The sequence below is a fragment of the Pagrus pagrus genome (genome assembly GCF_965226575.1).
Source record: "Pagrus pagrus genome assembly, chromosome: 23".
Lineage (NCBI taxonomy): Eukaryota > Metazoa > Chordata > Actinopteri > Spariformes > Sparidae > Pagrus > Pagrus pagrus.
The window spans coordinates 149,058-171,384 of NC_140205.1; the positions used below are offsets into that span (position 1 = coordinate 149,058).

General features: G+C 43.9%; 3 protein-coding genes across 4 annotated transcripts; 2 read left to right on the forward strand and 1 right to left on the reverse strand.

The window, feature by feature from the left end:
- Positions 1-136: 136 nt before the first annotated feature.
- On the forward strand, positions 137-4,004 carry gcc1 (GRIP and coiled-coil domain containing 1). Its single transcript, XM_084346360.1, has 4 exons — positions 137-404; positions 937-1,458; positions 1,563-2,234; positions 2,450-4,004. The coding sequence occupies exons 2-4, from the start codon at positions 1,069-1,071 to the stop codon at positions 3,710-3,712; spliced, it is 2,325 nt and encodes a 774-aa protein (XP_084202486.1). The 5' UTR covers positions 137-404; positions 937-1,068; the 3' UTR covers positions 3,713-4,004.
- A 627-nt stretch (positions 4,005-4,631) lies between these two features.
- On the reverse strand, positions 4,632-12,569 carry dennd6b (DENN/MADD domain containing 6B). The gene is made up of 20 exons (XM_084346361.1): positions 12,328-12,569; positions 11,484-11,522; positions 11,327-11,369; positions 11,129-11,238; positions 10,876-10,956; positions 9,924-10,029; positions 9,772-9,851; positions 9,588-9,650; positions 9,272-9,327; positions 8,011-8,133; positions 7,468-7,563; positions 7,287-7,381; positions 7,116-7,181; positions 6,971-7,035; positions 6,798-6,887; positions 6,423-6,476; positions 6,226-6,335; positions 6,004-6,106; positions 5,336-5,410; positions 4,632-5,127 (listed from the first exon to the last, which is right to left on the reverse strand). Exons 1-20 carry the CDS (start codon positions 12,472-12,474, stop codon positions 5,005-5,007), a joined length of 1,725 nt encoding a protein of 574 aa, XP_084202487.1. The 5' UTR covers positions 12,475-12,569; the 3' UTR covers positions 4,632-5,004.
- Positions 12,570-14,744: 2,175 nt separating this feature from the next.
- lta4h (leukotriene A4 hydrolase) lies at positions 14,745-21,200 on the forward strand. 2 transcript variants are annotated; one of them, XM_084345223.1, is made up of 19 exons: positions 14,745-14,955; positions 16,019-16,149; positions 16,231-16,351; positions 17,073-17,141; positions 17,683-17,787; positions 17,900-17,952; positions 18,033-18,105; positions 18,200-18,340; positions 18,441-18,464; positions 18,601-18,671; positions 18,905-19,016; positions 19,093-19,237; positions 19,316-19,419; positions 19,995-20,065; positions 20,154-20,208; positions 20,283-20,378; positions 20,458-20,540; positions 20,627-20,731; positions 20,836-21,200. In XM_084345223.1, exons 1-19 carry the CDS (start codon positions 14,806-14,808, stop codon positions 20,972-20,974), a joined length of 1,848 nt encoding a protein of 615 aa, XP_084201349.1. In that variant the 5' UTR covers positions 14,745-14,805; the 3' UTR covers positions 20,975-21,200. The 2 variants fall into 2 exon arrangements, with proteins under 2 accessions (XP_084201349.1, XP_084201350.1); XM_084345224.1 differs by having other exon boundaries at positions 14,753-14,843.
- Positions 21,201-22,327: the final 1,127 nt, after the last annotated feature.

Sequence of the window (22,327 nt, forward strand, 5' to 3'; positions counted from 1 at the left end):
TTTACTTGTAGTTTCCGGTTTCGTGTAATTATATGCTTTGTAGTTGTTATGTTTTATGTAAGTTGATAATAAAGGTCAGGAAAAGTGACAATAAACCAAATCACATCGCTAATACTTTCACATTTATAATTTTTAAACATCAAAACAAATCGCGTATGTTTGGTTAACGTATTTTCCTGACAGCCATGAACGCAGCCTCAGATTCCCGCCTCCTCCTCCTCCTCCAGTTCCGGTTCAGACGAACATGGCGGCTGTTAGCCGACAGTCAACAGCTGTAGCGATTAAACTCTGAGTTTATCTTCGTGTTTACATTTTTTTGATGTAATTAATCAAGTCGGAGACATTTTCTGTTTGTGTTCTCTTCATTAAAACATAACGTGACTCTGCTGAAGGCTGTTTATCAGGTAAGAACCGGATTAAACCCGCAGATTAATGTCGGCGTTTGTGACAAACGTCAGATATTAAAGTCAGTTTGAGCTTTAAACGACAGACTTCATATTTCACTTTAACTCGATGTGTTTCTGCTCGAGTTGATTCAAACCGGAAGCAACGATGTTGGAGAAACAACCTTCAGAACTAAACAAATGAAACAAACACTTTTCTCTGAATGTGTTTTTTTTAAAAATGTATTAATTTATTTGACAGAAAAATCGGAGAAACTGGAACCAACGAAATGTAGACTTTACTGGTCGACTTATGTGACTGGTTATTTACTAAAATCATAGATTAATTTGTTGTCGATCTACTAATTTATTAAAAATATCACTCACAGGTGCTCTGATCAGTTCTGTCACTATAAATGTTAACTAATTATCAGTAATACATGTTAATAAATCATTACTAAAGTTAATTAAAGCTGATGTGAGAAACAGGAAGGTCGTCAGGCTGATGTTAAAATCCAGATGTTTGTTTCATGTGTCAGTTTTCTCTTTTCAGAAACCATCACTCCCAGTCTGACCATGATCAGTCCCAGCTGAACCAGTTCTGCTCCTGAATGATGATCGATCCAGTCTGACCCGGCCCTGACAGCCCCTCAGTCTGACCCGGCCCTCGTAGACTCTCGGAGTCATGGAGAAGTTCGGGATGAGTTTCGGGGGCGGCCCCAGCAGGAAGGACTTGCTGGACACCATCGAGTCCCAGAAGAAGCAGCTGGTCCAGTACCAGACCCGCTTCAAGGACGTGGTCCAGGCCTATAAGAGTCTCCTGAAGGAGAAGGAGGCTCTGGAGGCCAGTCTTAAGGTCCTGACAGTGACCCAGGAGGTGGACCTTAACCAGGAGGGCCAGGACACCTTCACCACCACCTCCGCCGCTGCAGTGGAGCTCCCAGAGGACGGCTGCTCGCTGCATAGCGAGGACAGTGTGGACACTGCGGCGTCTGTGGACACGCCCAGCGAGACCACCAGAGGGGACCAGAGCGAGGAGGATCAGGGAGAACCAGGAGGGAGATCCAGCTCTATGGTACGTGTCAGATCTAATTTAATTTAACCGACCAGACAGACTAACCAAAGTTCTCGTGGTCGTCTCTCCTGCAGCAGTTTAACACGTGATGACTCTTCCTGCAGCTCCCGAGGTCCGACCCTGACGCCACTGGTTCAGAGAACAGCGGCACAGGGGTGGAGCAGCAGCAGCAGCAGCAGGCCACGCCCCCTCCCAGTTTGGAGGTGGAACGTCGAGTCACCCAGCTGAAGGGCCAACTGAGCACGCTCACCGGCGCCCTGGCCACGGTGACGCAGGAGAAGTCCCGGATGGAGGCGAGTTTCCAGGCCGACAAGCGTCAGCTGAAGCAGGAGATGGAGGAACTGCAGGAGCGCCTGGTCGCCATGACGACGCAGCAGGAGGCGGAGCTGCGCGGTCTGCAGCAGCAGCTGGCTGAGAGCCGGGCTCGCATCATCACACAGCAGCACGAGAGGGAGCAGGAGCAGGTAGACCACGTCCAGCAGCTGAGGGAGCTGCAGAAGATCTTGCAGCAGGAGAGAGATCTGCGACAGGATGCAGAGCTCCGCCTACAGGAAGCCAATGCCACGCTGCTCGTGACATCACAGGCCGTGGACCGGGGGATGGAGTCTCAGGCCCACCTCAACAAGATGAGGGAGGAGCGAGACGAGCTGAAGAGGAGGCTGCAGGCTGCAGAGGAGGACCAGAAGAAACCAGATCCCAGAGTCGACGAACTGCAGCGAGAGCTGACACGGCTGAAAAACCACTTTCAGCAGCAGATCCACATTGAGACCAAGAAGGTAAAACTGAGACCAGAACCGCCCAGGTCCAAACTAACCATAGCACATCCACATCGACACCATCTGACCATTTACTCTCTGTATAGACTTAGATCTAAGGTACATGAACTCAGACCAGATCTAGACTGGTCCAGATCAGGATCAGAACATGTTTCTTCTTCTGCTGCCAGGTGAGCTGTCTTAAGTCTTTGTTGTTGTTGTTTGTGTGTCTGCAGGCTTGTGATGCAGAGGAGCGTGCACGTGAGCGTGCTCAGGCTGCAGAGATGAGGGTTTCCGGTCTGGAGCAGCGGGTCTCTGAACTGTCCGAGGTTCTGGGTTCCTGTGAGAAGACGAGGCAGAGAGACCAGCATACGGCTCAGAGGCTCAGAGACCGTATCCTGCAGCTCGACACCGAGAACAAAACGCTGGCAATCGCCGCCTCCAGCAGGACGGCCTCTGACCTGATCGTGGACGAGTCGCAGTTGGACGTCGGCATGCTGAAGGAGAAGCTGGAGAAGGTGAGGAAGCTGCTGCTGCTGGCTGCTCAGAGGAACCCGGACCAAAACATCCAGAACCTGGCCGAGACCGAGGTGGAGACGGCCGGAGACAAGCGTTCGGCGCTCTTCTACCAGCAGGAGCTGCGGCAAGTCAAAGACGAGTTTGAGCGCTACAAGCTGCGAGCACAGGTGGTTCTGAAGAACAAGAATGCCAAAGATGGCTGCCAGGCGAAGGAGCTGGAGGAGATCCGGGATCAGCTGGCCGAGCTGAAGGAGAAGTACATCAACCTGCGGATCCAGAGCGACGAGGCCGAGGTCCAACACCGCCGCGAACTGGAGGAGCGGCAGCAGCAGGTGGCGGCGCTGCAGCAGACGCACAGACAGGAATTGGAGCGGGTGGAGGCGCTGCACCGCGACAACCTGCTGCGACTGGAGGCAGAGCTTCACAAACAGAGAGAGAGAACCATGGCGCTGCTGGACGAGAAGGACCAGGAACTGGAGAGGCTGCGAGCCACAGTGCTCAGCTACAGCAACAACACTGACAAGATGGCTGCCGACGACAGCTACTCCCCGCAGACCGAGGGTGACATCATCAGCCAGGCCCTACGGCGGGTCACGCCCAACGAGCCCACGCTACTGCTGTACGCCGAGCAGCTGGCCAGGAAGGAGGTGGAGGTGGGCGGACTGCGGCGGCAAAAACATAGGCTGGAGGACGACATCCATCAGCTGCAGGCGAAGCTCATCGCTAACGGAGAGCGCCACGACGAGGAGGTGACGCATCTGAGGGGACAACTGGACAAACTGGTGCGAGACCGGAGCAGAGAGGGCGCCAACATGGAGTACCTGAAGAATGTCATCTACAAGTTCCTGACACTGCAGGACACCAGCGGGAGGCAGCAGACGCTCACCGCCATCCTGACCATCCTCCACTTCAGCCCGCAGGAGAAACACAGCGTGATGAAGCTGCAGGCGGCGAGCTGGTGGAGCGCCAGCAAGAGATGAGAAACACCTGAAGAAGAAACTGTCAGCTGTGCTAGTGAGATAGTCAAACCTCAGGCTGGTATGAAATATATTAACATGAAGGGGCCGTCGTCTCCTGATGATGTTGTTTAAATTAATAGAAAAACTGAATGGAGTTTGGTTTGTGTCAGCTGCTCACTGAGCTGTGTGTAAGTATATGAATCTATAAACAACATAAATATTTGACAGTTTGAGGAAACGTTCAGATCACTTCAGATCACTCGTGTGTATATTTTTGATTCTCTGTTCAAATTAAAATATTTTTCCTGCTTCACAAACTCAGTTTGTTCATTCAGATGTTCACATGTTGTTTCAGTTTTCACCTCAACAGCAACACTTTATTCCTCTTTCTCACTGTGACCCTTTACTTTACCTTTTGTTCGAACTCAGCTGAAGAATTTCTTGAAGGAAAACCCTGAAATAAGTTAATTATTAGAGCACAACATCATTCAGACTAATATATTGATCAATAAATATCAGAAGAAATGAAATAATATACAGTTTATAAAATATAAACAACAAAGTCACCATAATGTGAACACGAGTCAGGTTTTACTTTTCAAACTCTTTTTTTTTTTTTTTTTTTTTTTTACAGACAGTTTGGGAGAAAAATAAAAAAAACAACTACACAATCTTATCATTAATATCATTATTATAATAACTATTATTATTAGTGTGGGTTACATTCACTGAGTTCAGTCTGTGAGGCAGAAACAATGTGGCATTTAAACTTCTGATGATGTCATCACTATTAATCATCAGTGTTATTATTGATCTGTTTGTCTAACTGATTTTTATTAAAACGTATATCATATTAAACACGTGTGAAGCTGAAAGTGAGTGAAAATTAAATAATTCATCGACAACATAGGACAGCAAATCAAGACTGAGGAAACGAGTGTTTCTGCGATCCAGGCGAAGTGTGATCCAGCTTTATTCTGAGAATAAAGTTAGTAAAGTTTGGAATCGAGAAAGAATCATAAGAATAAAGCTGTATATTTGTATGTTGGGGGAAGTCATCTTCATAATGTTTACTCTTCCTCTCATGACTGAGTTTTTATTTATTTATTATTTAGTGTCAAAACCTCATATAACAAACAGCAGCAGCTGGAACAGGTTTCTGAAACATTTCATCACAAGTCAACTTAATGAATCTTGACTGAACGAATCAAGATGAACTAATTTTACTGATCTTCTGTTGAAGGTGATTTTCTGTTAACAGAAAAGGTGTCAGTGTGTACTTAGTGTGTATTCAGTGTGTACTTAGTGTGTATTCAGTGTGTATTCAGTACAGTCTGCAGGTCTTCAGGCAGCGAGCTGATGATGGAATTTATAAAAGCATCCAGTTTGTCCAAAACGCCGTCTTTCACCTGCAGCTGCTGCCGTCGAGCTTTAATCTGAAAACAGTCAGAAACACACTTAAATTTAAAAAATGAACTAAACGATGAGAGAATGAAAAAGTTTAAAAATACAGTCAATATATTTTAATGAAATGCAAGTCTGTTTTTTTTTTTTTTTTTTAAATTGTAAGCATGTTAGCATAATAGCATCCCTCATTTTACCTCCCCATTTTTCCATTTGGGTCTCAGATCCTGATGAACTCACCAGTTTCTCTCTGAGCTTCAGAATAAGGTCGACGATTTCCACCTCAGACTTGTCTTTGGTCCAACCCAGCAGGTCCTGCAGGACATTATCATCATACAGATGTTTAACAGCTGCTCACAGAAGTTTACAGGCTAACTAGGCACGAGACCAGATGGTAATTTCAAGTCACCAGTCTCTAGACGAATATAATTGTGATTCACGATATTATCCTGATTGTCATCAAAATAATGATTTAAAATGTGTGGAGATAGGACTTTTTGTTGGGGACAGGACTTTTTGTTGGGGACAGGACTTTTTGTTGGAGATGGGACTTTTTGTTGGGGACAGGACTTTTTGTTGGGGACAGGACTTTTTGTTGGAGATGGGACTTCTTGTTGGGGACGGGACTTTTTGTTGGGGACAGGACTTTTTGTTGGAGATGGGACTTTTTGTTGGGGACAGGACTTTTTGTTGGAAATGGGACTTTTTGTTGGGGACAGGACTTTTTGTTGGAAATGGGACTTTTTGTTGGGGACAGGACTTTTTGTTGGAAATGGGACTTTTTGTTGGGGACAGGACTTTTTGTTGGAGATGGGACTTTTTGTCGGGGACAGGACTTTTTGCTGGAGATTGGACTTTTTGTTGGAGATACGACTTTGTGACTGTGTGATGAAGCTAACGTTACTCACGGCGTCACAGATGACCTCCAGGTGAAGACTCTCCAGTTTCTGAGTCATCTCTTTGTGTCGATGTCTATACCATCCATCAAAATTCGGAGACCTGAAGAACTTCCTATCAACAGGTCAAAATAAGAGCACCTGTTTATCTGATAAACAAACGATAGTAAAAGATCAATAAAACACGACTTTATTCTCAGTATCTGTTGTCTTGTAGACATCTGAGTGGCTCACCTGTACAGTCCCAACCAATCACCTTTGAGCCCTGAGGTGAGCTGCGGCCCGGTGTGATCCAGAGTCGACATGAACTCATCCTGACTGAAGGGTCGAATTTGAGGAGGAGTCTAAACACAAATGCAACCTGTATCAGCTAAGTGTCAAACTGATGATATCACTGTGAGGTCATCACACATCATACACTTCCAGTTTACCTTCCATGGCGTCACAGATCTCTGCAGAGGCATCAGACTCGCCATGTACCGCTCCTGACAGACAAGACACAGGGTTTACACTTAATACAACAGGGTCAGATGTCCTGCTCTGTGATTGGATGAACAGGATGTGTCAGCAGGATTACATCAAGAGGAATCCTCCCAAGTTGATTTTTACTTTATGATCATGATGAATCTCAGCATGTTGTGACATCACCGACGGCTGTAGAGTCACAGTCAGTTACACATCTATAACATGTGACACATTGCACTGTGGGATTGTTGACAACGCTCAATATTTACAGTGAGACAGGAAGTGACACATGCAGTAACCAGGCAAAGTTGTTGGAGCGATGTGATTGGCTGTTTCCTCACCAGTGGGATGATGAAGCTCTGAGTGAGCTCTAACAGGTGTCTTCTCAGGATAGCGCTCTGAACCTCTGACGGTCTCTTCCTCTGGATGCCCTGAGGACAGGTGAGAGTCAGAGTGAGAGGACAGAAGACATGTTTCTGTCCTGATGTTCACACCTGAACAGGTGTTAGCTCACCTTCAGGAGGCGTTTGATCAGGATTTTGTCTTTGTGCAGAAACGTCTTGTACGCCGTGTAGATCCCTGCACACAGGAAGTCAACATTTACCAAATTAAAAGACTTTATTCTGAAGCAGACTGATGAACACAGTGAGTCCTGTGACCTGGTTTAGTGTCGAGAGTCTTCAGTTTGGACAGCTTCTTCACCTTCACCTGTTTAGGTAAATCACCTGAGAGAGACAGGTGTGTCACTATTACATCATCACTTCATTTATTAACAACAATAATAACAATAATAATAATAATAATAATAAATAATAATGATATTAAGTTACCCGCCATCTTGATTTCTCCCAGTCGGACCACATGAGGCCAGTTCTGAAAAGTCTTAATGAAGAACGGATTGGTGACGCCCAAAACCACGTTAGGTCTGCAGACAGGTGAGATGGACAGGTGAGTTCAGGTGTGTGTGTTCAGGTGTGTGTGTTCAGGTGAGTTCAGGTGTGTGTGACTCACGGGGCCTGGGTCCTGGTGGTGTACTCTCTGAACTCGCTGTCGTGGATGGTGAAATAAGGACGAAAGTCGCAGCAGAACTTCAGAGGACTGATGGAGCTGAGAGAGAGGACTCTGTTACCACGACAACAACACAAACATTGCTCTCTGATTGGCTGCCAGGAGCTGCCAGATCAGTAGGATAAATAATGTGAGTTATGACTTCAGACGCCATGTTTGTTTACATTCTTGTTCCTGGAAGTCTGCCTCTAGCCTCCTGATGACATCACAGAGGTCTTGGTGCGCTGTGATTGGTTGAAGACCTACATGTAATCTGTCACATCTCTCAGCCTATGTATAATCAAGAAGTGTGAACTTGACTGAGAACCAGTTTGATTAAAAACTGTGCGATTTATTTTCTTCTTTAACAGATTTGAATGTTTTATTATGAGAACTGCTGATTGACAGCCGTCGTGTGACCCTCCAGAGTTATTGATTATCTTCTGATCAGTGAGTGACTGCTGGGCTGTTTTTCTCCAGCAGAGTTCTGAATGGCTGTTCAGGTACCTGACGAGAGCCAGCACGGTCTCCGAGGAGACGGTGGGAGACGGCGCCATGACGACCAGCGGTTCCCCCAGCAACGTGAGCTCCCAGAGGATGTGCAGGTGGATCAGGACAGACTGGAAACACCTGAGCACAGGTTAGAGGTCACAGGTCAAAGCTCAGAGGGAGGAGAAAATATCAAATACTGTTCACAAACATGATTCAGTTAATAATCAATAAATCCTGATCAATATTCACTCAGTTTGGTTTATTCTTGTTTTATTAATATAATCAATTAGAGATGTTCCGATACCATTTTTTCCTTCCTGATACTGATGCTGATAGCTGGGCTTTGGGTATCAGCCGATACAGAGTACCGATCCGTTACCAGTGCAAGTTTAAAAAATAAAAAATACGAAAAAAATAAAATTAAAATAAAATATTTCTTGTAACAGCTGCAGATACTTCTGACCCTGTATGGATGTGGCTCAGAGAATGATGCCAGACAACACCCTTTAATTAATGTTGGCAGTCGGTCATAACCAGAAAAGCACAAATGAAGAAATCCAGGAATAAATAACAATTCCTTCAAAAACTGTTGAAGTGCAGACACTTTTATAATAGAACAGTTTAAAACAATGTTGCAACAGCAACTTAAAGAAAACTAGGAATAAATAATTCCCATGAAACTTACTGGCAGCAGTGCAGCCAGTGTGCTGACTCAGCAAAGACACGCCGGAGGTCCAGATGTCAGAAGTAATGCTGATCGCCTGCTCGTCTTTCAGCCAGCATGAAATGTTCCCTCACTGTCAAGTTTGGTGAGAGCAGTTTCTTTGTGTTCTCTCACGTCATGCGTCTTCAGACACATGGTTATCCAGAGTAACATAATGCCAAATAGCTGACATGTTGTCTAACGTGAAATCAACTTCTTCTTCGCCTCTCTAAAAACAGCAGTTGCCAGCGGCAGCACAGCACAGCTTCCTGTGTTGGCTTTTAGAGCAAAGAAGAAGAATTGATCCTCAGTGTGTAACATTAAGCAGCGCTAACGGAGCTAACTGGGAAGTAGCAGGCAGTATCTGCAGCATTTCCTGATACTTTATTTTTTTCACAAAACTACAGATAATAAACATAAAATTAAAAAACTTAATTGACAATTTTCATTTGTCTGAAAAACTGAGTGCTTTTATTTTGTTGATTTATTTACATATTTTCATTCCTTAATTTAACTTCCTGTTGGGTATTTGTCACGTTTCAGATGAGTAGTGAATAAATAATAATAAATTACTTGAAGAGGTCCAGCTCATGGATGGTGGGCAGCACCGTCGGAGTCGGCAGGAGGTCCTGAGGAGATCAAATAAAACTTTATTGTTCGTTGACACTCAGGGCGCACTCACACTTAGCCCAGCTGCTCCGTACCGTGCCAAAGCACCCGCTGGCCGGAGCAGTGTTACCTCTTGTACATATTTGAGCACAGTACGGAGCGGTCACACTACTCAAACAAACTGAACTTTTGGGGTCAAACATGCCTGGGCCCGGTACGGACCGCCTCGTGTGAGTGAGTCCTCAGTGTGTCAATAAAAGAGTCACTTCCTGTTCCTCACCTGTGTGGCCGTCTGTCTGACTGGACTTCCTCCTGGTTTGTCTGTTTTTGAAGGAATCCGCACCTGTAAAATAAAAATAATCAAAAACAAATAGAAAATGTAAATTTTTCTTTAAGGTTGCAATTTATTTCAGGTTTTCACATAAATATTTTTCTTTAATAGACCACGCCCCTTTACCCCTCACCTGTAAGACCACGCCCATCACGGGCAGGTTGAGGGTCAGTCCAGGTAAGGGTGAAGGCCATTGATCGATCTCGTTACACACTGTGAGACATCATTATTATTATTATTTTTATCTGATTCGTCTGTGTTATGCTGTAAGCATGACATCATCACCTGCTTCCAGACAGGGCTCAAGCTTCTCGAAAAACTCAGGAGCGACGATCTGCAGCAGCGAGTGGAACAGGTGAGTGTACGGCAACCTGGAGACCAGAACCAGAGACTGGAACACAGAGTCACAGTGAGCTGTCACACTGTCAAGATCATGAATGGCGTCAAGATCATGAATGGCGTCAAATTTGAGGTGTGAACAGTTGTGAGCAGGTGTGAGCAGGTGTGAGCAGGTGTGAGCAGGTGTGAACAGCTGTGAGCAGGTGTGAGCAGGTGTGAACAGCTGTGAGGAGGTGTGAGTAGGTGTGAACAGGTGTGAACAGCTGTGAGCAGGTGTGAGCAGGTGTGAACAGGTGTGAACAGGTGTGAGCAGCTGTGAACAGGTGTGAGCAGGTGTGAGCAGGTGTGAGCAGGTGTGAACAGCTGTGAGCAGCTGTGAGCAGCTGTGAGCAGGTGTGAACAGCTGTGACCAGGTGTGAGCAGCTGTGAGCAGGTGTGAACAGGTGTGAGCAGCTGTGAGCAGGTGTGAGCAGGTGTGAGCAGCTGTGAGCAGCTGTGCACAGCTGTGAACAGGTGTGAACAGGTGTGAACAGGTGTGAGCAGCTGTGAGCAGCTGTGAGCAGCTGTGAACAGGTGTGAGCAGGTGTGAGCAGGTGTGAGCAGGTGTGAACAGGTGTGAGCAGCTGTGAACAGCTGTGAGCAGGTGTGAGCAGCTGTGAGCAGGTGTGAGCAGCTGTGAGCAGCTGTGCACAGCTGTGAACAGGTGTGAGCAGCTGTGAGCAGGTGTGAGCAGGTGTGAGCAGCTGTGAACAGCTGTGAACAGGTGTGAGCAGGTGTGAGCAGCTGTGAACAGCTGTGAACAGGTGTGAGCAGGTGTGAGCAGGTGTGAGCAGCTGTGAACAGCTGTGAGCAGCTGTGAACAGCTGTGAACAGGTGTGAGCAGGTGTGAGCCTCTGACCTTCTGGAAGTATCCTCTCTTCACAGAGACGTCCTTCACTTGTCTGAAATAGACGTAACCAAAGAAATGGGACACTTCAGTCTGCGGAGACAAGAGACACATTATGACATCATCAAGAGATCCTGTAGAAGTATGAATCCTGTGACCGACAGGAAACGACTCATCCGCCGAGACGTTTGATGATCCAGTATAAACTAATCAGACATCTGTCTGCAGACGGACTGATCAATAAGCGATCAATAAGTGTCCTCACCTGCAGGGTGACGGGGGCGTCTCTGTTGTAAACGTCCTCTCTGAACCTGGACCCTCTGCGACCCACTGACTGACGCAACCTGAAGCTGAACTGAGTGTCCCCGAGGCATCCTGGGAAATATAGTAACACATGTGACCTTTGACCTCTGAGCCTCTCTCATACAGGACAGTACAACATCATTCACACAGGTGAGTTTACCTGAGTACGAGTCCGGGAAGGACAGGTAGCAGATGCTGGTTTTCTGACAACAGAACACAGAGAAACAAGATCAATAAATCAATAATCAATAAGACTGATTAATTATCTACAAAGTGAACACAGAGACAATGGAGACAGAAGTTTGATCAATAATTACCTCCTTCTCAGTGAGCTTCACATCCTGAGGATACACCAGCTGAAAATGGCAGGAACAGAAAAAACTCACACCAAATTCCATTCAGAATTCTGCTTATTTAATGCATCGCTGCCTGTGTCACTACTCCTATAATGTCCTCTGACTGATGAAGCAGGAGAGGTTCAGTGAAGCTCAGACTCATAAACGTTGACTGGCAGACATGCTGTTAAATTCTCTGACAAAATCTTAATATAGTCAGTTTTTCTAATGTAGTTTGGTACAAGTGTCACCAACAGAATGGGGACCTGCAGTGCTCAGTTGAATTGACGAGCACTGAGTTTTGTTAAATAACTAATAATATGACAGCTTATGAAGAACACATTTGCAAACCTAATTCCATTTAAATTCCTGCAAATTTAACACGAATCTGCCTTTAACCAAGTTGTGAAAAGTCGCTTTATACTTTTAACGAACCCTTGGATTATAATGTCCACTTCGGCTTACAAATCATTATTCCAACATCAGTCACTTTAACAAAATCTAAATGTAGCCTATTTAATTTGCACAATAATCTGATGAGTGACAAGAGATTTAAAGATTTTGTTTTATTTCTAAATCATAAATGTTGTATGATGCATGCCGAACTCACATAAACTCTGATCACTTTCGCAATATATAAATCATTACTCATTAAAAAAGTCAGTTCTTTGAACGGTGCCTGCTACACCTGCCACAACACAGCAGAGACCCGTCCTGTCTGTGTGCTGTTTCCTCAAACATCTGAACGTTTTCTTCATTTTATCTCATCTCATCTGCCACAATGATGACAGACGATGCTAACCATGCTAAGCTAGCAGCTCCGTACCTCTATGGCTTGTCCGAGCTCCAGGTCGAAGGTAACGACACACACACACTCCAGCCAGGAGGAGAAGCGGGCCCACGGACACCGGCTGTCCCCGCCGTCCGCTGCCTCCTCATGTCGGGGAGAACCGGAGCCGTCAAACGGGTTCATCACGACCGGATCGGAGCTCCGCGAACTCCGTCCTCCATCCTCCGGCCCTCCATCACAATAACGTTACCGACACCGAGCGAGCGGAGGCTGAGATCCTCTGGAGCCCCTACTGGACACCAGGAGGTACTGCACCAGACAACACTGCCACACTAACGTTTTATTATTGTATTGTATTGATTATTATTTTAACACGATCTGAAACTGTCACGTGTGCACCAGGACACAATTATTTAGTGTGAGTCTGTTTACATGGGCGAGGCTAGCCCCTCTAAAACTTGGAGAAAGAAATGTTTTTATTCCAAAATGTTTGTTCGTCTTTGACAAGGTTAATGTCCAAACATACTCCGTAGTTTGTGGTTTAAAATGTATATGTTAAGGACGAAAATGAAAACACCCCCGCTTAGCAAATGGTATCATCCTCTTCTCACCCGCTGCTTCTCCTCCTGCACCGCACCGCCCCGCACCGCCCCGCACCGCCCCGCAGCCCGACCGTCGTCCAGCGCGTCACACGCGCAGAGTGAGACTCCGTTTAGCTGTTGTGTTACAAGTGTGTCACGAAGACGCTAAAGTCACGTAGCTTTACCTTCCCGGCAAAACTTGGGAAACTTTTTGTGAAGTTAATAAACGTAGTATTTCTTTTTAACTCATATATCTCATGTAGCGTCTCATTAACTGTATAGCTGCGCATAATTAAATAGATCCCGACATCACACTTTTGTGCTGGTAAGATGGTTGTGATGCTCTCTGTCTGTTGGTTAAGTTAGCATAAGCTATTTTGTTTTAAACTGTACATAAACGTAACAATATCATTGCTAACACACTGCTGAATATTTACGTTTGTTTTGTTAAATTTGACAGATTTTACCCTTATTTGCACATTTCACGACCTGCTGCAGGAGCTGGGCTCTGACAGCCTGTGTGCACTGACCGTGTCCCTCGCTGCCCCACAGGGAAGACGTGCAGATCCTGAGTCCTGGTCTGAGCGGTGTTCTTCAGTTTATAAGCAAACACATCAAAGCTGCTACACTGGCTTGCATTAAAAGTTGCTAGCAGCTAGCTGTCTGAAGCCCCCTCAGACCTGCTGTCCACACTCCTAGGCAAAACGCTACTCTTGTAAGAATGAGACTCATTTTGTGTCTCAATCTGTCAACGTTATTTCAAAAATGTCACCAGTAGTCACCATTTAAAGGGTCATTTTTCAAAATGTTCTTCTGGGGGGGGGCATGCCCCCGGACCCCCTAGTGTTAGTAGGTTACCAACTCAGAGCACCGCTGCTACAAAAAACTCTAGGGGAAACACTGAATGGTCCCCTGCTTTTATTTTCATTTTTATTTATTTTTTTTATTTTAAACCCACAATGGAGAATACAGCTTCTCTTGTGGAAGGAATTTGTTGTGTTTCTTCTAAACCCAATAATAATAATAATAATAACAATGATAATAAAAATGACACACCTCTGTGTGCCTTTTGATCATATCCTTAGAATCTGTAAATGGTCTCCATAACATTTTTGTGACATGACAAACTGACCTCAACTCTCCTGCCTACAATATATTTGTGTATGATTGTCAGTGCCAAGGGAAAGCGAGAAAGATGGAGAAGGAGAAAGGGAGAGCATGCAGGAAGAACCAGGTGAGAAAACAACAACAATAAATTGACATATAGTGAATAGTGGCAAGCAAAACAGTAACTACTCATACTCCTATACTAACTTATTGGCATTAAGTAGCCTATTTTACATAGACATGTTTTTTGTTTTTGTGTGGAAAAAAGGGTGGGTGGTGGCAGTGGGGCTCATTGGGTGCTCAGCACCCCTAAAGCTCTGACCCTAGAATCGCCCCTGGTCTGTTTCCCTCCAGAGTAAATAGTAATAAATAATATTTATGCTTCACACTGACCAACACTCTTTTCATCAGCTGCTTCAGTTTCATCATCATTTAGAAAAATCTGAACCGGCAGATTCAATTTTTACTCTTGGACAATAAAACATTTCCTAAAAGACTAAAATAAGTTTCAGACATTTAATCTTAAAAAGAAAAAAAAGAACAAATATTAATAAAATATACAATGTACAATAACACATACTTCAATAGAATAATTCATCCACGTCATCATCAGTTAGATAATAATTATATCTGATATTAAAGATAAAGGTTTCAAAATAAAAGCCTGTACGTAGCAGCGCTTGTGTTGTATTACCTGTTATTCTGAAAAATGACCTTTTATTCTGAAAAGGTCGCTGCCGGATGTGTGTAGAGCTCGTTCCGGTAGTTAACCGGGTGTCAGTCCGACGGTGTGTTCAGTCTCTCCGCTGTTACCGGACCGATCATCATGTCTTCTGACCCGTGCTCCTTCTCCTCCTTCACCAGGTGCGTCACCAAACACCTGAACCTGTCCCTGCACGTGGACTTCGACAGACACGTCATCAGGGCCAAGGTGGCGCTGACCGTGGAGGCTCTGGAGGACCGTTTCTCTGCCCTGGTAACGTTAACGGAGCCCGGTGCTGTGCCCGGTACAGCTGCGTGTTAGCCTCAAAGCTAACGGCTCATTCATTCAAAATGAGCCGAGTAGCCTAATCTGATTTCACACCGTGTTTATGGTCTGTGAAGGGCTCATTTATTCAATCTGAACTCCAGTTAAAAACGGCGAGAATTTAAATGAAGTCTGGTTTCTATAACTGCGAGATAGTAAATGTGTGTGATCATTGACAGGTCTGTCAACTGTCAACAGAATCTGCTCGTCAGAATGTGAAATTCTAAAGAATTCTGGCGATTATCTATCATTTAATTAATCACAAATGTTCGATTTCAGGTTTATAGATCCCTCAGACGTCACTCTTTAAATCGGCAGAACTCACTTCACCATTAGTTTAAGTTTTATAACTTAGTTCATTTGTTATTTCCACTTAAAATGCATTCTAACAGCTAAAATAGTGATTTTTCACTGGAGATTAAACTATTCAAACAGTCTCTTCAGCTTTAATGACGTCTATAAATATTTTTAGGAAATGAAAATTTAAAATTGCTTGGTTTTGACACTTTTAATTTATTTATTTATTTGGACTATAACTGAACTTAATACTGATTGATCAATCACATTAATGTCCAAGTTATTTGTGAAAACGTGTTTTTTGAGGTTTTCTCTACATGTAATTGCATATTTGTACGCAAAGAAACTTTAAAGTTTCACTCTGCAGTTTAATAACTAAACTCGCCTGAAAATCTACAGAAACCAGGCAGCTTATAGTAATTCTGTTGATTGTAAATGTTTGATATAAAGTTAATAAAATCCTTTAGATGTATTTTATTCGATGTAATATCTGTGTGTTTTTGAATGGAGTTTGGTGTGACGTAGTTGAGCTTTAAGACAGGCTGAACTTGTTGGGTTGTATTATATTGGACTTTGAACTGAAGGCTGACTTGTCACTACAGGTGAGGTCAGAGAGTGACAGGTGAGTGTTTATCAGCAGGTATCTCTCAGCCCCTGAACGCTGACATTAATCTCAGAACCTCATTAATAAAAATGTCCTTTTTATCTTCTGCAGACTTTGGACACCAAAGACCTGAAGATCCTCTCAGTGAGCGCTAATGGACAAGCGGCGGGGTTTATGATGGGCCCCAAACACAGCTTCAAGGGGACGCCGCTTGAGATCACGCTGCCCTTTGACCTCTCCAGGTGACCTCTTCTTCTCTCTCCTCATGTAAAGTCCTTTCAAAATAAAACGCAGTTAATGTGTTGGTGGTGTTGTCCAATCAGAGGGCAGCATGTGATCTTGGAGGTGACCTATGAGACTGCTCCATCGGCGTCGGCTCTGCAGTGGCTCACACCTGAACAGACTGCTGGGAAGAAACATCCGTACCTGTTCAGCCAGTGTCAGGTGAGGTTGTTTCCAAACAGCTGCTGGTGGAAGGTTGCGTAGTAAGTGTGAAGTAATCATGTGTAAAACTTTTAACAGAAGTGAAAGTTTCTTCATCAGAAACGTTTGACAGTGGACAGATTCATGAACTGTTTGTTCTCTTTTCAAACATTGTCTTTGTTCCAGTTTTCTTGTGTTTTTATCTCAGTCAGTTTGGTTGACAGCTGTTTGTCTGATTCTTAAAAGTTGTTCATCTGTGTAAAAAAAAAATAAAAACAGTAATGAACAAACAAACTGTGTTTACTGACAGTTTTCTGAAGTGTTCTGAGCCCATGTAGTAATCTCCATTTATACAATCATATGTTTGACAAAGTGTTGAACCTTCAGTCATGATACTATCAACCTGTTTACCTGTGCAATGAGCTGAACAGGTGTTTTTTCATGGTCTTCTGTTGCTCCTGTAATGTGTTTGAAACAAATTGGTGCCTGTTTTGTCTTTTACAGTGTTCCACTTTCTCTGTGACGTTTCTATTGACACCAAATAATTAAATTAAAACTAAATGTAGATCAAGGTGTCAGAGAACAAATTAAGTCAGTTAAAAGTTTTTAAAAACATTGTCACTTCCTGTTTTGTTTGATCTTTATTTTAAACTCACCTACACTCTCAGAGTCTCCAAAAATCAAGACTTGACACTCAGAATCAACTCATATCATGTCTGTGTCCCTGTGTGTTGTCTTACAGGCTCATCATTGCAGGAGTATGGTTCCCTGTCAGGACAGTCCATCAGTCAAACACACCTACTACGCCCAGGTAAAACAAACACACACACACACACACACACACACAGGGGTTAAAAACCTAATAACAATCTAGCCAAAACTGGACTGCTTGCGAAATCTAAATATCCAGGCGTGGCGAGGCCACTTCCTCTCTCCACTCTGGCTGGTTGGCGTGTATCTGGACAATTGAACAACCAGCATTTTCAACAAATTGACCATTTCCTCTAGCTAATCTGCACCCAGTGGTCAGGTTATTTTGTGATGCTCAGTCAAGAGGTGCCTGGACCACCCTGATCTACTGTAATTTCGAACTTAACATGATACCCACTGAAACAACCGAAAAGGCCTAACTTTTTGTTCTGGGTTTGTTTTCATACAAATTGGGCTCCCAGACAAACCTGTTGCACCACTCATCTTAAAACTGGGTCTTAACTTAGCTAATAATTGGCGAGCCAGCCAGGAGCCCCATATGTGTGAATGCCTTTTCACATGGTTTTTCAAGTTTTGTGACTTAATTAGAAATAATGATCCTACCAGTCAATACTACACCTGACCTGTGTTTCGTCTCTCAGGTGTCTGTACCTAAAGACCTGGTGGCTGTGATGAGTGCAGTGAGAGATGGACAGGAAGTTGATCCTCAGGACAACAACCGGATCGTCTACAGATTCAGACAGCCGGTCAGTCCGCTCTTCTTCTCTCTTCACTGATGATCACTCATGTTATGAATCACCACAGTTTATCCATGTTCAGTAGAATACCTTCAGGTTGACCTTTGACCTTCGTCCTCAGGTGCCCATGCCTTCTTACCTGATCGCCATTGTGGTTGGAGCTCTGGAGAGCAGGTACTCTGTCATGCCTGTTCACTGATGTCATCCGTGTCACCTGTAGTAAACAGTGTTTCTGTGCTCTGATTGGTTGACAGGGAGATTGGGCCAAGGTCCAGAGTCTGGTCTGAGAAAGAGTTTGTGGATAAAGCAGCGTTTGAGTTCTCTGAGGTCAGTCACAGTAAATACTGTCATACATACACATACATACATGTACTGTACACACATACATACACACATGTCTGTAAATGTGTGTGTCCTTCAGACAGAGACCATGTTGAAGACAGCTGAGGACCTGGCAGGACCGTATGTTTGGGGTCAGTATGACATCCTGGTTCTTCCTCCATCTTTCCCCTACGGAGGCATGGAGAACCCCTGTCTGACCTTCGCTACACCAACACTGCTGGTACACACACGTATATTAACACACATATATATTATAATGATGATGATTAAAAGATTATTATTGATTTTAGAAACGGCATAATGTGTCTGTCTCTTTACAGGCAGGAGACAAATCTCTGTCCAATGTGAGTTCAAAATACTTAAATATCTGTCAAAACTGTCACTGTTCATGTTCATATATCTTTAATGTGATCATATACGTTCATGTGTTCATATATGTTCATGTGTTCATACATGTTCCTGTGCTGTTGTCCCTGTCAGGTGATTGCTCATGAGATCTCCCACAGCTGGACCGGTAATCTGGTGACCAATAAGACGTGGGAACACTTCTGGTAAACAAACGCACTGAACAGGGTGTTTAATAAAAACATTGATTATAAAACACTGAATCAAATGAATGAGAAGGAAAACAAAGAAGCTAATTTTAAGTTCAGAAATTTGATCTCCAAAGATAAAGTGTGTGAAACTAGATAGACTTTTTGATGTTTCTGTGATAATAACCAGAATTTTACTTTAAAAAGAAGAAAAAGTGACGACTGCAGCTACTTCCTGTCTTTATCCTCAGGTTGAACGAGGGTCACACGGTCTACCTGGAGAGGATGATTGGCAGGTGCATGGAGAGTGAACAGTTCAGACAGTTTAAAGCCATGGGGGGCTGGAAGGACCTGCAGGACTCGGTGAGAACCTGAACCTGAACCTGAACCAGTGTGTTTCTTCTTCTGGTGTTTCTCACCTGTCTGTGTCATCACTCAGGTGAACACCTTTGGAGCCAACAACCCTCTGACTAACCTGGTCCCCAGCCTGCAGGAAGTCGACCCGGACGATGCCTTCTCCTCTGTGCCCTATGAGAAAGGCTTCGCTCTGCTGTACCATTTGGAGGAGCTGATGGGAGGGCCAGGTAACACCTGGACACACCTGGACACATCACACACTGTCTGACCCTCAAACTCTTTATTTACCTGTTTGTCTTCTTCAGAGGTGTTCATGGGTTTTGTGAAGTCGTACATCCAGTTGTTTGCCTACAGCAGTGTTACTACAGACGAGTGGAAGAACTACCTGTTCACCTACTTCAAAGACAAGGTGAGAAACACCTGGACGCTCAGGTTAGTCTGAACTACAGCAAAATCTATGGCGAGCACATTCTGACATCGTCTTTTAGTTGAGACGTCAGGGTGGGATGGGAATTCTGCAGATTTTCAGGGACTATAACAAGCATGGGGCTTTCCTGCATTGTAACAACTGCAGGTACTTGAGTGAGCACGGGCATCCAGGTACTTGAACAAGAATGGGGCGCTCAGGTACCTTAATGACTGTGTGATATTCAGGCACTTGAACGAGTGTGGCACAGCAAGGTACTGTGGTTAGTGTGGGGCTTTCAGGTACAGTAACGAATGCGGGGTGTTTGGGAACTTAAATGAGCCCAGGGTGTTCAGGTACTGTAACGATTATGGGGCTTCAGGCACTTGAACGAGTCAAGGGTTTAAAGTACTTCAACAACTGCATGTGGGAAAAAAGTGACAGTAGGATGTTCAGGTACTTTAACAAGTTTTGGGCGTTCAGGAACTTAAATGAGTGCGGATGGTGACACTTGCTGGTTTGATCCTCTGAGTCATAGGCGGGTCATTGTAGGTGACTCTTGTGTTTGTGTCTCTCAGGTGGACATCCTGAACAAGGTAGACTGGAATGCCTGGATGTTCACACCTGGGATGCCTCCAGTCAAACCTCAGTGAGTGGATCCTGTCAGACCTCCATCAGGTCTACCTGTCTTCCTTTACAACTGTTGGGACTGATAATGTTTCATCGTTGTGTTTCAGGTACGACACCACGATGGCCGACGCCTGCATCGCCCTGAGCCAGAGGTGGATCAAGGTAAGACCTGGACCTCACATAAAGCAATTTTTATTATGATCAGAGTCCAACCTCCATCTTCTGACCCCGTTCAGGCAAAAGATCAGGACCTGAGCAGCTTTAAAGAGTCAGACCTGAAGACACTGTCATCCCACCAGGTCATCGAGTTCCTGTCCCTTCTGCTTCATGAGGTAAACTACTTCAGTCCAACACAGTCTGCTTCAGTTCCCCGCAGTCCGCTTCACTAACACTTCACCTGTGTTTCTTCAGGCTGCTCTTCCTCTGACTCATGTGAAGAAGATGCAGGAGGTTTATGATCTGAACACCTGTATGAACTCAGAGATCCGCTTCAGGTGAGAGTCCCACTTCATGTCCTTCATTTTAAGCTCCTCCTCCTCCTTCTCTCTGGAAGCCTCCTGACTGGCTGTTCTCCCTCCAGGTGGCTGAGGCTGTGTGTTCGGTCCAAGTGGGAGGAGGCTGTTCCCATGGCACTGAAGATGGCGACCGAGCAGGGCCGGATGAAGTTCACCAGACCGCTCTTAAGGTGTTTATACAGAACACTTCACTTATCACCAGTTCATCTTACTTTACTTCACTTCATCAGCAGGTTGCTTCATCTTGTTGTTTTCTCTGTTTCTGTGTCTTCAGGGAGACGTTTAACTTTGAAAAGTATCGCGACGAAGCCGTTTCAATGTTTCTGGCTCATCGAGCGGCGATGCACCCGGTCACCTCCGGACTGGTCGCCAAAGACCTGAAGGTGGAATCCAGCACCGCCACCAGTCTGTAAACATCAGAAACCAGTCTGTAAAAACATCAGAAACCAGTCTTTAAAAACATCAGAAACCAGTCTGTCACCAGTATTAATCCACACAGTAACAGTATAATCACACGTCTTCTTCTTCAGATTGAATCAATAATCAGATTGTTTGTCAAATCTTTTGTTTCTATTTGAATGTTTGATCTCAGGGCAGAAAAACTGATTTCATAAATAAATAAAATGTGTCTGAAATAAACTCTGCTGCTGTTCTTCCTTTTATAATCTCACGTGTAAACGATTGAACACCTGAAACATCAAACATAACTGGCCGATTAATTCAACATGACGATCAGGAGTCAGGATTTAAGAAGAACTGAGGTCACTTTTTTATTTTGTTGATTACACTTAAAAAGTTCATTCTAAAGCTTCCAAAACTTTGATGTCAGATTTAACCCTTCCATGAATGAATTTTTGAATCAATAAGTAATATTTTCTCTTTTTCTGTTTGTTTTTACTCTCAAACTTGTGAAACTAAATAAAATGTTGGAAAAACTTTTATCCAGATTAAAACAACATTTTTCTTGTACATTCTTTTGTGTGTAAATACTTCTGTCCACTACAGTGGACCTTATGAACCAAAGTGTTTATTGTGACTGCTGTCAGTTATATCAAAACTTGAAGTTAAACATATAAAGTAAGTGTGTGTGTGTGTGTGTGTGTGTTGATTGTTCCTGTTTTAGTGGTCAGTTATGGATCAATAACGACTTCAGTTTCACCATCAACTGTGAACATGAACCAACAGGAACAATTACATCACCGACACACGATAAATGAGAAGAAGAAGAAAAGGAGGAACGACCTGTGCTGTAAAAAAAACACTGCTCTTGATGAAAAACTGTTAAATATTAACATTTATTGTCAGTAAACTAAATTATTTGGTTCAAATTAATATTTCAGATCAAATTGTAATTAAAATGAATGAAGGTTTGTCCCAGAGCAAAGAAGATGTAAAGAAACGGAATGCAGTATAAAACTTTGTGTTTATACCTGTGTGTGTGTGTGTGTGATATAAAGTATATGAAATGCTCACAGCTGCTGTTTGTTCTTCTGCTGCTTCATCTGTTCACAACACATGAAGAGAAACAAACAATAATAATAATATATTAAATATAAATAATATTTTATATGTTGATCTCTGTTCCTTCCTAATATATTATTTTAAATATCAGGTTTCTGTACCACATTTTTAACTGTAAAGTAATCTGTAACTAAAGCTGTCAGATAAATGTAGTGGAGTAAAAAGTACAATATTTACCTCTGAGAAATACTTGAGTATAAGGAATAAATTGAAAGAAAATGTCAGTACTTGAGTAAAGTAAATAC

What these genes read in the sequence shown, in the direction of transcription:
- lta4h (XM_084345223.1), top strand. Translation starts at nt 14,806, where the DNA reads ATGTCTTCTGACCCGTGCTCCTTCTCCTCCTTCACCAGGTGCGTCACC. An exon ending in TCGCTACACCAACACTGCTG is followed by an intron (nt 18,341 to 18,440) that starts GTACACACACGT and finishes GTCTCTTTACAG; the next exon opens with GCAGGAGACAAATCTCTGTC. An exon ending in TGAGCCAGAGGTGGATCAAG is followed by an intron (nt 20,209 to 20,282) that starts GTAAGACCTGGA and finishes GACCCCGTTCAG; the next exon opens with GCAAAAGATCAGGACCTGAG.
- dennd6b (XM_084346361.1), bottom strand. Translation starts at nt 12,474, where the DNA reads ATGAACCCGTTTGACGGCTCCGGTTCTCCCCGACATGAGGAGGCAGCG. An exon ending in CTTCCCGGACTCGTACTCAG is followed by an intron (nt 11,239 to 11,326) that starts GTAAACTCACCT and finishes TATATTTCCCAG; the next exon opens with GATGCCTCGGGGACACTCAG. An exon ending in GATCTGTGACGCCATGGAAG is followed by an intron (nt 6,336 to 6,422) that starts GTAAACTGGAAG and finishes ATTTGTGTTTAG; the next exon opens with ACTCCTCCTCAAATTCGACC.
- gcc1 (XM_084346360.1), top strand. Translation starts at nt 1,069, where the DNA reads ATGGAGAAGTTCGGGATGAGTTTCGGGGGCGGCCCCAGCAGGAAGGAC. An exon ending in GAGGGAGATCCAGCTCTATG is followed by an intron (nt 1,459 to 1,562) that starts GTACGTGTCAGA and finishes CTCTTCCTGCAG; the next exon opens with CTCCCGAGGTCCGACCCTGA. An exon ending in TCCACATTGAGACCAAGAAG is followed by an intron (nt 2,235 to 2,449) that starts GTAAAACTGAGA and finishes GTGTGTCTGCAG; the next exon opens with GCTTGTGATGCAGAGGAGCG.